The sequence below is a fragment of the Onychomys torridus genome, chromosome 1, assembly GCF_903995425.1.
Source record: "Onychomys torridus chromosome 1, mOncTor1.1, whole genome shotgun sequence".
NCBI lineage: Eukaryota > Metazoa > Chordata > Mammalia > Rodentia > Cricetidae > Onychomys > Onychomys torridus.
This window is the reverse complement of record NC_050443.1, coordinates 97907021-97920818: the sequence shown is the minus strand read 5'-3', so window position 1 is coordinate 97920818 and position 13798 is coordinate 97907021. Positions and strand designations below refer to the sequence as shown.

Below are 13798 nucleotides of genomic sequence, written 5' to 3'. Positions count from 1 at the left end.
TCAGAGTGAAATACAAAATCCATATGATCATCTCATTAGGTACAGAGAAAGGCCTTTGACAAAATCCGATATCCCTTCATGATAAAAGTTCTGGGGAGACTAGGGGCACAAGAGACAAACCTCAATACAATAAAGGCAATTTACACCAAACTCACAGGCAACATCATCAACCTAAATGGAGAGAAACTTATTGAGAACTTCTGGTAGCAAAAGGCCATGGGAGTATACAGTAGGTTACAACTAGTGTTCAAAGGGTCAACCCACCAGAGTCAAGGATTCTGATGGAGGAGTTAAACCAAAATGGAAGGCATTTGGTGTTATTACTTTTGGAATGCACTGGCTGTTTCCTACATTGAATTTCTTGTGTGAAGCCGTAGCCTTTCCAACTGTTACAACCTTAGGATTCATCTCCCAAAAGCTTTTAGCACTGTGATTGATCATTTATTAGGCACAATTTTCCCTATGCATTTGAGGTATGACAACTTCTAGTTATGTAAGAAAACAGTTATGCAGTCAAAAAACCTCCTTCCCACAATCAGGTCTTTGCTCCTTTTTACCAACATAACTCAGAGTCTGTCTTCCTGCAATTATCTTTATTAGCAGGTATTTGGTCAGTGTTAGTTTCCAGACACAAGTATTTCATTTGAGACATTTTCAGACATGCAAGGACAAAGAATTACATGTCTAATTGTTGATTTTCAACCCTTAGATAGGGTAAAAATGTGCCCTGGCTTCACGTTGCTTACAGATAAGATAAACATCATCCTGCACTAACCTCACTAACCTTAAATTCTTAATTCCTTGTACTTACTTTCACCTCAGTTTATTAACAAAAGATTTAGCTTAGAGATTTATTGCTTGCGTTTACTCTGAGAAACTAACAGAAAAGTTAATCAACCATTTGATTCATTAGGGGTGGTGTAAACTTTCCCACAGATTCAATGAAGACCTGTGCCATAGCCAGAACAGCTGGTAGGTGCCTGTCTCTTGTGCAAATTAAGCTTAAGGTTACTAAAATAAATGACAGCTCATGCTGGCAAGTATGTCAGGTTAGGGGAACACTCATTCATTGCTGGTGGGAGTACAAACTTGTACAGCCACTGTGGAAATCAGAGTGGCAGTTCCTTAGGAAGCTGAAACTAGATCTACCTTAACACCAGCTGTACCACTCTCGGGCATATACCCAAAGGACTCTATATCCTATCCCAGAAGTATCTGCTCATCCATGTTTATTGCAGCCATATTCACAATAGCCAGAAATTGGAAACAGCCTAGATACCCATCAATGATTGACTGCATAATGATAATGATAATTTACACAATGGAATATTATCCAGCTGTTAAAAATGTAAATTATGAAATATGGTGATATTTTATTTGTGCTGAAAATTTTATTTGTATGTTAATAAATAAAGTTGCCTGGGGGTCAGAGCTAATAGCAAGCCATTTAACCTAAGTCTGGCAGTGGTAGCACACACCCTTATTCCAATCACATGGTAGGCAGAGTCTGTATGTTCAAGGACATAGCCAGCATGGTGACACACACCTTTAATCCAAGTACCAACCATAGAGACCTGGAGGTCTGTATAGACAGGCAGTGACGAGGAAGTCATGTGGTTGGGTTTAGAACCAATGAGAAGGCAGAACAGAAAGCAATAAAATGACAGGTCACTCGGAGAAGGTCTCTCTCTCAGGGGAAGGACAGCAGGAGCTGGTAAACTAAAGGCTATTTGCTAGTGCTCTGACCTCTTGGGCTTTTAACTATTTGTGTTTCTCTGTGTTTCTTATTTAATAAGACTGTTTAGAATTACATCTACAATGAAATATGCAGGTAAATGGATAAAGCTAGAAAAAAATTCATGAATGAGGTATAATCCAGACCCCAAAAGACAAATATATTTTCTCTTATACATGAATGTTAGCTTTTAGGTATTCTATAAGTGTATATGGAATAAGAGACTAGCTGGAGGAGAGGATTTCCCAAGGAAGAGTGTAGCCAGAAGATTTCCTGTGTCCTGGCCTGCCGGTAGTCGGGGACAAATCTCTCCCACTCACGTTCCCCAAGTAAACACACAAAGGTTATATTAATTAAAACTGCCTGGCCATGGCTCAAGCCTTTTGCTAGCTAGCTCTTACATCTTAAATTAGCCCATAACTATTAATCTATGTATCGCCACATGTTTTGTGGCTTTTTACCTATGTCGCATTACATGTTGCTCCTTGGGTGGCTGGCTGGCATCTCCCCTGCCTTCTTCCTGTCTCTCTCTTTGAATTTCCTGTCTGCCTCTAAGCTACCTTGCCATAGGCCAAATGGCTTTATTAATCAACCAATCAGAGCAACCCATATTCGCAGTGCACAGAAAGACATTCCCCCATCAGAAGGGAAATAATATAGCTACGGAGAGATAGTGGCGGATTGGTGCAGGAGGATAAACAGGGAGAGAGATGGAAAAGAGGGGTAAAGGATGGAATACAGGGAGGGGTATACTAAGGGCCATTGGAGGGGTCATATGGAAACCTATTACTGTAAAAGCATCTTAAAATACATATGTATATGAAAAGACTGTGGCAGCAAGCACAGGGCCTGCACAAGTTCAAGTTGATGGGGTCCCAGAGCTGACAGGAGACGTGGACAAGGGCTATTCTCAAGTGACATCTGCTTGCAAAGGAAAAATTAGTTCTCTGCAATGGAATGTCACTGGATATATTCACCACACTTAAGGGTAGGCCCCATGCCCAGCAGTAGATGGTCAACACAAAAAACCTCAATGGTATTTTGTAGATGGTTTGTCTTTCAGTGCGTGGTTTGGGCATTTTTGTCTGACCTTTTGCGCATACATTATAGTTTCTGATTTTGTGTTTTTATGGATTTTTTTCTTTCTGTGTGTGTATAAATGTATTTCTTGAGTTTTTTATTTGATTTCATTATTACTATCACTATTATCATTATTATTATAGCTAGTTTGTTTCATTTGCCTATTTGCTTTCTAAAAAGAGGGGAAAAGGGTACATAGTTGTGTGTATGGGAAGGTGGAGAGGATCTGGGAGGAGTTGGGGGAGAGGAAACCATGATCAGAATATATTGCATAGAAAAAATGTTTTCAATACAAAAATAAAAACCCAAACTAGATACAATGAAGAAGGTTTAACATAATGAAGAAGTGTTTTGGTCCCCTATGTACAGTGTACACTGTGCCTGTGTATATTCATGTTTCCATGTTTGTGGGTACATGTGTCTGGAGTCCAGAGTCTGACATCTGCTGTTCTCTTTGATTGTCTTCTATTTTATGTACTGAACTGGGTTTTTCATTGGAACTAAGCTTGACAATTCAGCTAATCTGACTAGCCAGCTTGCTGTAGGGATCCCTGTGTCCACCTCCAGAGTACTTAAGTATAAGCAAGGGGCCATCTCCAGTATGGGTAAAAGGGATCTGAATTATGGTCCTTATGCATCAACTGAGGCATTGCCTCAGCTTGAAAAAGTCCTAAAATGCTTAAGAAATACTGATTCTTTCTAGTATACTAAAGAGAAATGAAAAAATATTTCCACATTACAAGATGGAATAAATAAGCTATCCCAAAAGCATCCAGAAAAAATGACTTTCAACAAAAGTATTTGAATGAAGTTAATGATATTAGATTAAGTAAGTTGAAGCAAACCTTGTAGTGGAAAGTGAAATGTTTTCATTTCCTCTTGTGTCAGAAGGCATCTAGTCAAGCCTACTTTCTTACAGCCATATGTTTGAATGATGTGGTTATTCTGCAGGTTGATGCTGGCTTTTAAAATGGCAGAAACTAAAGGTCCTGAAACAACAAAGGTAGTGCAAAGATGTGCATCAAAATGTGCCACATCTTAAGGAGGCCAGCAGGATGGCTCAGTGGACAAAGGTGCTTGCTGCACAAGCCTGGTGATCTGAATTCTATCTAGGAACCCACTGTGGAAGGATGCAATTGATTCCTGGAAGTGATCTTTCGACTTCTGTGCATGCTTTGGCACAAATGTGCCTGTACTCACATCACACACAAACACACACACACACACACACACACACACACACACACACACACACACACCCTCAATAGTAATAAAAACCTTAGAGGGCATGCTTCTTACACAGGTTAAACATGGCGAGGGCAAAAAGATATTCTGACTCATCTTTGACTTGTAAAGGGGTGTGTGTGTATGTATGATTTCATATAGTTATAACAACATGAAGAGAAGCTGGGCATGGTGAGGCACATGTGTGATCCAAGCATTTGGGAGGGAGGCAAAAGGATCTCAAGTTCAAAGCAAACTTGGGCTACATAGTAAGACCCTGTCTCAAAAACTAAAACTAGAACAAACCAAGAACAGAGGCAATTAATTCCAAATGTGTTAAAACAATAAAGGCTTTTTATAGAAGGTAAAGGAAGAATGTACTTCAGGTCTACGGTGGTCAAAGATACTTAATAATAGGAAACAAGGTGCCAAATCTTGAGAAGGCAGAATAGAAATAGTTAGTATGTTAGACCTCCATTGTAGTGCCTATCCATTCAAACAGCCCATTTTATCTTCATCTACTAAAATCTCCTGCCAGCTACTCAAGCAACACCAGCCCTTAACCAGGGGAGATCAGTGAATAGGTTAAGTACATGGACCTTCTTAGTGGGGTTGCATTCTGAAATGGGACGATGGTACTTATGTTGATCACACTTGCTTGTGTCTAGAATTTTAACTAAAATATAAAGAGAACCAACCACTTTGAAAACTCTTGTCTGTCTGATGCTATGAAAACGGACAGACAGTTCTTCACTGGAGGCACTTAGCTTGCAGATGGCTTTCTAGTCAACAAGTATCCTCTAAACACTATCCTTTTTGATTAAGACAGACATTTGGTCCTTACAGTCCCAAAAGCCAACTTATCACAGTGGAAGAGGGCACACCAAGTTAGACAAGAATGTACAGAACTTGGCTTGCCAATGATAGTTCAGTATGAAAGAAACAGATCTATGAGTCAAGTGGAGAGTGGAGATAAAATAAATGATACACCATTGGTCTGCCAGGGTCAAGAGTTTGAACTTTTCATCACTCAATACATAGTGCAGAACAATAAAAGCTTCTGAGAAGGGAAGCAACAAAATATAAAGAGTATCTTAAGAAATATTAACCTCAAATACTTGTGAAAAACCGAACAGAACAAAACTAGAAAGGTGCTGTAGTAATACTGGCAAAAATATTTTAACTAAAGCCTATGTAGTAAGAGGACTGAGGAGATAGGAAAGTACACAAAAGAAATGTTAAACATAAACTAATTCAATCAAGAAAATATCTGAGTGCTTACTGGCATTATTCTAGCCATGTATACAATGAAATTTGCTGTGGAATTTAAGTTCCAGTTGGAAAGATGGACAATGAATAATGAAATAAGTGTTATTTATAAACATAAATAAAAATAAATAAATATTTAATATATCAAGTAGGGATAAGAACTACAGGTAAAAGGAGAGGAGGAAGAGGGAAATGGCCATTGTCATCTTTATATGTCAGGGATGGTCTCTCTGATAAAGTGGTATCTGAATAGAGATTTAAAAGAGTAAAAGGAATGAGCCATGCAGAATGGGGACAGGGAAGCAAAATAAAAGGAAATCGAAAATTCAAGACTGGAGACTAAAGAGAAAAAATGTACTAGCATGGAAATTGAAGACGGAGGCATATTATTTATGGGTGAGATAAGGTGTCTCGAGCCATGATGTAACTGAGAAGAAAGCTGACTAGTCAAGAAACAATGTCCAGGAGGCAACTGCTGCCACGCAAGACTGTAATCTAGGACATCAAATCTAGAGATGAAGACACAGGAGTCATCTATAGAAAACAGACAGTAAACTCGAAAACATAGATGAAGACTCCAAAGAAAAGACTAAATGAAGATGAAAGATATATGGACTATGCCTTGGGGACTTGGATATACTTAGGATGGAAAAATGAAATAAAATCTTAAGAGAACGGAGCAATAATCATAACCCCTCTAATTCCTTAATTCCTACAGAATAAAATCACTACTCCAACTCAAAGCCCACCAGACACAGTCATAAGTAGCATCCCTGGCTTTTTTCACTACCTCCTCCTTCCCCTCGGCATCCACAATAAGCTGTATCTTTCAGCCTTGTCCACTCAAGACCTTTGTCTGAACCTCAGATCTTAAAATGAAACTCTATGATGAACTCAGAGATACTTAAACAACAATGCATGCTAAATCAAATACAGCTGCAGATATGATATAGGCATCCACTGGGGGGAGAACAATGGGAATGTAGCAAAATTAGAAGATAGCACCAAGACGAAGGTACTAGAAAACACAGTTCTAAAGGAGGGAGGAGGGAACAGCCTGTCAGTCCTTTTTTTTAATTTTTTTTATTTTTTTTATTTTTTAGAGATAGGGTCTCCAGTCCTACCTTTTTATGTCTCCCCAGTGCAATTATACAGTTGCTTAACTATTATTTCTGAGCACAAAGAAGTATTATTGGACAATATTCACTTTTACTGTGTCTGATCTTTGGTAATTCCTATTCTACAACCCATATTCTTTCTAAATAAATGTTAACTGTAAGTTAGTCACAGGATGTAGCCAGGTCTGAACAACACTGCCGTCATGGTTATGTATCTTTAAGCTCTAACTACTGTACCTGTAGGTCACAGCTATAGTACTAAAAGCAGGACCAATTAAATTTCCCATCTATTCTTCAATGTAAATGATATCCATGTCCCTTTCATTAGTCAAAGCTAAGTTCTTTCTTTCCACCTATATCCTAGTAGGTACAAAGACCTAGTGATTGCCAAAAGCAATTGTTCACAGTAATTATGAGTTTCAACATTAATGATATCTAAATATATCCTTAGCTACCCAAGTTAATCAGTTTCTGAAGCATGAACCAATGGTTCCTGGTATCTAACCTCTTGGGGCACTTGCCCACTTTAAAATTCTTTCTTAATAATAATAAAAAAAAAAAGACAAAGACATTTTTTAAGTTAATCAGAATTGAAGATTTTGTTGTTATTGTCCCTTACAAGAGTAAACTTTACCACATCCATGACATCTTTTTACAACTATCAAACAAGAATTAAAATCATACCTTCAATAGTCCTAAGAAACCTCTAGCTGATTTCTTCTTTTGTAGACTAATGAATGATACCAAATAGAAAATTAGATATTGGAGGAGGCAAGCTGAACTTCTGAATACTATTCTTTTAAAAAATGCTTCAAAACAGACAAAATACTCTTTTTTTATATATATCTTTTTTTTTTTAACATGTATTTATTTATTTTATGTTCATTGGTGTTTTGCCTTTGTGTATGTCTCTGTGAGGGTGTTGGATCCCCTGAAACTGGAGTTTTACACAGTTGCGATCTGCCATGTGGGTGCTGGGAATTGAACCTGGGTCCTGTGGAAGAAGCAACTAGTGCTCTTAACCACTGAGCCATCTCTCCAGTCCCGACAAAATACTCTTAAAGGTCTAGACTTTCATTGTTGGTTCAGACCTTCATAGAGGTCTAGGTTTTAACTATTTGTACTATAAAATGAGAACTGCTTCCTTAACATGGAAGAAAGTGAGGAAGTAAAAGAAGCTACATTTACTATAAAATCACCACCTGGAAATTCTCCCTCTCACCCTACACTGTAAAAAGGTCAATATTAGAGGAATTTATAATTTAAATGTTTTCAGGGACTTCTAATTCTTTATTTCACTAGACAGCACATCAGGTAGTCAGGACAGATGACATAGAGGGTGAACAGACTGAAAATTTTAGCTACTTATCTGGGCTAAAATTCCAATTCTGCAATTTATTAGTTAACTTTGGTGAGTTACTCACTTCCTTAAAAGTAAAATAAAACAAAATTCCTCTTGCAGGACAATGTGGTCATTAAAGACAATAAACATAGCATGATTAATACAGAGATGGGCATATGAAAAGTACTCAATAAAATGGAAACAAAAGAGAATCAAGACCAAGGTAGATTAGGGCTCATGGACTCAAATCCTTCAGGAATATATGGACAAGTAGGTCAGGGGGAAATAGAGTAGGTTTTGAGACAAAAGAACACATGCCTTTTTTTCTAGATGGCAGATGCTATTGAGCTCCAGATAGTATTCTAATGGCACCCAACTTAAAACAAATTTTCTTAAGTTTCTTTTCTTTTAGTTTGTTTTTAAATGGGATCTTGCTATTTAGTCCATGCTGTATTCAAATTCAAACAGGGTCTTGCGCCCATGCTGGATTCAAATCCTTCTTCTTCAGCCTGTCAAGTGTTACAATTACAGTTTTGCACCTCCATGCCCAACATTATGATTTAAGAGAGGTACAGATTTTATGTGAATTTTGCAATTTATAAAAATTATTACAAATAAAATAGATTAAACCTAGAAGCTATATACTATAATTATATAATAACTTTTTTTTTTGCTAGATTATCAAAGAAAATCACAGACAAAGCTAATCTAAACAGAATTCTTAGTGTTTCTGCTGTCTATACCCTTCCTGCCTTCCTGATGTTTAACTAGGTTATTGAGAAACATTCTCAGACTGATGCCCTAGCCTCAGGATGAGAGGCTCTAACTTAGCCCCTAATGCAAAATTTTCTTATCTTACATGTCTGAATGTCTTTTAGAGAAATCTGAATTCCAAATAGAACCTGTAGAAGTGTAACTGACTCATTCCCTTCAGAATAAAAACCACCACATTGTTTAGGTGGTTTTGGTGTAAAAGCTGGCACCAGCTGCTGAAAAAAATCAAACCAACACACCTAAGATGATATTCTCAGACAGTTAAGGCACACAGAAGACAAGCAGGAAACAGAGTGACTGACAGCTAATAAAACTTTTCACCAACCACTGACTCTATATGACTCTATAACTGGAAGACAGTCCTTACTTCAAAGAATTCAAATAAAAATCTTTGTGATAGGGCTGGAAAGATGGCTCAGAGGTTAAGAGCACTGGCTGCTCTTCCAGGGGTCCTGAGCTCAATTCCCAGCAACCACATGGTGGCTCACAGCCACCTGTAATGAGATCTGGTGCCCTTTTCTGGCCTGCAGGGACACATGCAGGCAAAACAAAACAAACCTTAAAAAAAAATCTTTGTGACAAGTATTTGTTATAATCAAATCAAATGTCAAGTGAAATGCAATCCATTTATTAATAAATGCATTATTCTATTAATGTTTATTTAAAAATTTAATTATTTTTATGTGTGATGGGGTGGAAGTTACAGAGAACAACTTAGGGCAATTGATTCCCTCCTTCCACCTGAACATTTATTTTAAATCAGAACTCTGAACTCATTTTACAAAGGTTTATCTCCAACATATTCTGTGACCCTTCCTAAACCAGCACATCAAATGAAGGCTGACTTCAGACTAATGGCAGTCTTCCTTTCTTTCTTCCTTCTTTTCTTTTGGTTTTTTTTTTTTTAGACAGGGTCCTGGCTGTCCTGGAACTCACTATCTCACTATGTAGTCCAGGCTGGCCTCAAACTCACAGAGATCTGCCTGCCTCTGCCTACTGAGTGCTGAGATGTGCCACTAGGCCCTGCCAAATGGCAGTATTTCTTGAAAAAGAAACTGGTTCTGAAAAATCTAGACAATTTATAACAACTGCCTCAGGGAAATGTGTGCATCTACTAATCTCTTGATGGGTATTATGTTAGATAGTTTTTTGTCAACTTGACACAAGCTATAGTCATCTGAAAGGAGGGATCCTCAATTGAGAAAATGCCTCAATAAGATCCTCCATAAGCATTTTCTTAACTAGTGATCAATGGGGGAGGGCCCAGACCATGGTGGGTGGTATCATCCCTGGGCTAGTGGTCCTGGGTTTTATAAGAAAGCAGGTTGAGCATGCCATGATGAACAAGCTAATAAGCAGCATTCTTCCATGATGCCTCCAGGTTCCTGCTCTGTTTGAGTTTCCATTCTGACTTTCTCAGTGATTTACCCTGACGTGGAAGTATAAGCCAAATAAACTCTTTTCTACCCACGTTGCTTTGGTTATGGTTTTCATCATAGCAATAGAAGCCCTAAATAAGACAGACATAAAAATATAATTTTAATAAGTCATTAGTATCACTGATAACATTCAAATAATAATATCATCTCTTTTTAACTATAAGAGAAGTTAAAGACTAACCAGAATTATTAAGATAGTATTAATTTATCATAAGAAAACAATAATTAATGAGATTTCTATCAAGTCCACAGTAGGGAAGCAAACTACAGTAGCTAGAGTAGTCAGACAGAAATAATGAATAAAGTAAGTATACCAGGTGGTACAGAGATGGTTGCTCGATTTTTAAGTTTTTTGAAGAAATCACCCATCTGGATTTTTATACAGAAATTCCAAAGTAATTATTGACAGCTGTTAATTTAAAAAAAAAAAAAAAAAACACTGGATACTCTACAAGGTTAACAAATGTCATTAAGGTACAAATCAGTTTGAAACCTCTGCATAGTTTATCTTATACTTGGAGTTAGGAACAGTGGATTTACCCAGAACTGCATACTTCAGCAACTCACACAGCTGTCTATGGGTTACTTCAAATTTTCAGTAAATAAAATAGTAGATAAGTGAGTTTTCTGCAAAGACAAATTAGAATACTGCATAATGCTCAGGAATGGCAAAAAGGCAATATGCAAGTTTCTGATTATTTTAACATACATATCAACACAAAGACTGTTCTAATTAATTAAAAATAAAGGTCTAAAAGAGCCACTTGTGGTATGATGTCATTAGAATATTTTATAAACATTGGTACAGTTTCTGTATTATGCATGTCTGTGTGCTAAGAACAGTAGGATGATTACAATGCAATTCATGCTTTCAAGAACTCTACTCATTAGGGAAAATAGGATGGGTAATTCTAACACTGCAGGGGTCAGTGCTATTATAAATACAAGGGTGTATCTGCCCTAGGGTTTAGGACAGTGGTGCTCAACCTTCCTAATGCTGTGACCCTTTAATATAGTTCCTCATGTTGTGGTAACCCCTAACCATAAAATATTTCATTGTTACTTTATAACTGTAATTTTGCTCCTATTGTGAATCATAAATATCTGATATGCAGATGGTCTTAAGTGACACCCATAAAAGGGTCATTCGAGCCCAGGTTAAGAACCACTGGCAGGAACTCAGAGTAAGAACCAGGAGGCCTTTACTTTTCTTCATAGCTGTGCTGGCTAGTTTTATGTCAACATGACACAAGCTAGACTTCTGAGAGGAAGGACTCAACTGAGAGAATGCCTTTATAGGATGGGCCTGTAGGTAAGCCTGTGGCTATTTTCTCAATTGAAGAGCAGTGTGGGAGGCCCAGCTCCTTGTGGGTGGTGCCCCGCCTCCTGCAGGTGGTACTCAACAGTGTAAGAAGGTAGACTGAGCAAGTTCTGAGGAGCAAGCCAGTAAGCAGCACCTCTTCCCTGGTGTCTGCATCAGTTCCTGCCTCCTGGTTCTTACTCTGAGTTCCTGCCAGGCCTTCACTTAGTGAAGGAAGGATTGTGATCTGGACATGCAATGAAATAAACCCTTTCTTCCCCAAGGTGCTTTTGATCATGGAATCATGGTGTTTTATTACAGCAATGGAAACCCTAATTTATACAATGGCTTTAAGCCAGTGTTGAATATTTACTATTAACCACTTTTTAAAGCGGCTGTACTAGGGACTGAATTCAGGGAACATGCAAGGCAAGTGCTCTACTATTCAGCCACATCACCAGCCCCTAGCCAAAGTTTTGAGAAACTTATTTGTCATAACTTATTTAATTCTTATAACTTTTAAGTGAGGATTACCATCATTTCCGTTTTACAACAAAGAAATGAAGTAATAGCTTATCACAACTGGAATGCAAACTCCAAAGACCGCGCTCTTCCATCTCTCTGTACTACACTTCTCCAAGGAACTTTACAAACATCCCTTTTTGCTTTGTAACCATCCTCACCCTAATCTGTATTTTCCCCTGTCAGTTACAGAATACCAATTTTAACATGTGAAAATGGTTCAGGAGAAATACATTTTAAAATGTATAATAAAAATCTTATACTAAAAACTCTTTCTTGGTGAAATTTTTTTGTTTTTGTTTTTTCCCCCCGAGACAGGTTTTCTCAGTGTAGCCCTAATTGCCCTGGAACTCCACTCTGTAGACCAGGCTGACCTTGAACTCACAGAGATCCACCTGCCTCTCCCTCCCGAGTGCTGGGATTAACGGCATGTACCACCACTGCCTGGCTGGTGAAATATTTTTTTTAAAATACAAATATTAGGATGAATATTCTTATTATTGATATCATTATTCATCCATCTACTTATTTCCCCAGGATAAATTTCCCATTAAAATGTCCATACATATTTCACCTCTTCATAAATATTGCTAATTCTGACTTATTTTTTAAGACAAACTGTATGAAACTGATAAAGACTGAGCAAGATAGAGGTCTATATGGTAATAAACAATCATTGTTCCTAGGCATTGGATACTAAGATCCTAAGTGGGGTAAGAAGGAGGTCTCATGAGAAAGATAGATCAGAACTACGAACAGAAGCCTAGTACATCCTTATAGGACCATACCTGAACAGCCTGAGGCAATCCATTATTGTGAAGGGGAATACACTTTGGCCTGGCAGTGGATGTTAGGAGCTATGGTACGCTGAAAGTATGGGAGTGGCTTAGTACAGGATTTAGAGCCTGAAGAGGGTAAGTGTCTATGTAATAGGGATGCTGGCAGAGCCTGTTCCAATAATGAGGGCTCTTCAAATGTATTTGATCTGGATCTGAGCAGGGCAAAGATGTGGGAACAAGAGCTAGTGACAGTGATGAAAGATTAATCACTGGAGATAATGGGAGTTGTAGTTCCATCAGGAAAGGAAGCTGCAGATACAAAAGGAGGAGGAACTACAAAGAACTCTGGCTAGAAATAAACTGATTGGAAAGCACACATTCACTGTGAATTCAGGAAACTAGATGTAAATGCATATTTGTATTTATTTACAAATACACAGGCATACCATTAACATGATCTTTTGGGACTACTGACATCCTAGTAGAATAAAGCCATCTATAATACCCCCATTTTAAATTACAAATGTCATTCTTCACTAAGAAAACCAGGCTGATTTCCAGGGGCCCAGGATGAGAAAGCAGATGCCCCTTCTCACCAGAAAGCAATAACATTCTCAGAGTGATACAGCCATGCCATAACACAAAAGCTAGTTAGTGATCAAATCTTGTCTATTTAGAGCATCAGAGTAGACAGCCAGAGGGAGAGATGTCTCAGCAGTTAAGAGTAATGGCTGCTCCTCCAGAGGACCCACTTCAATCCCTAGCATCCATATGGTGACTCACAACCAGTGACAACTCCAGTTTCAGGCGATTCAACACCCTCTGCTGGCCTCCTCCAGCATCATCAGGCATGCACATAGTGCCCAGAAATGAATATAGGTGAAAGACCAATAGCGTAAAATAATAATTAAAAAAATAAATAGTAAAGTTTGGTAGTATAGGACTGTAAACTCAGTTACTGAGGAGGCAGGAAAATCACAAGTTCAAGACCTACTGGGCCACAGAGCAAATTGAAGGTCTAACTTCGCAACAGTGAAATAGCATCAAAAAAAGGTGCAGGTGTGTGTGTGTGTGTGTGTGTGTGTGTGTGTGTGTGTGTGTGTAGTTCAAGTGTAGAGTACTTGTCTATGGTGCTCAAGGCTCTAGATTCAATACTCAGAACCGAAAAATAAATTAACAGACAATAGCTTATGGAACAAAACAGATTACCTGTGAG

At 38.1% G+C, this 13798-nt stretch overlaps 1 protein-coding gene across 1 annotated transcript in view; it reads right to left on the bottom strand.

Annotated features, from left to right (window-relative positions):
• Rexo5 (RNA exonuclease 5) overlaps positions 1–13798 on the bottom strand; it is a 38104-nt gene that overhangs the window by 22920 nt on the left and 1386 nt on the right. Inside the window, 7 exon segments of the mRNA XM_036177386.1 lie at positions 3661–3804; positions 7111–7125; positions 7128–7164; positions 7166–7210; positions 8628–8754; positions 10497–10572; positions 10575–10608. Of these exon segments, the coding sequence (XP_036033279.1) occupies positions 3661–3804; positions 7111–7125; positions 7128–7164; positions 7166–7210; positions 8628–8754; positions 10497–10572; positions 10575–10608 (478 nt within the window).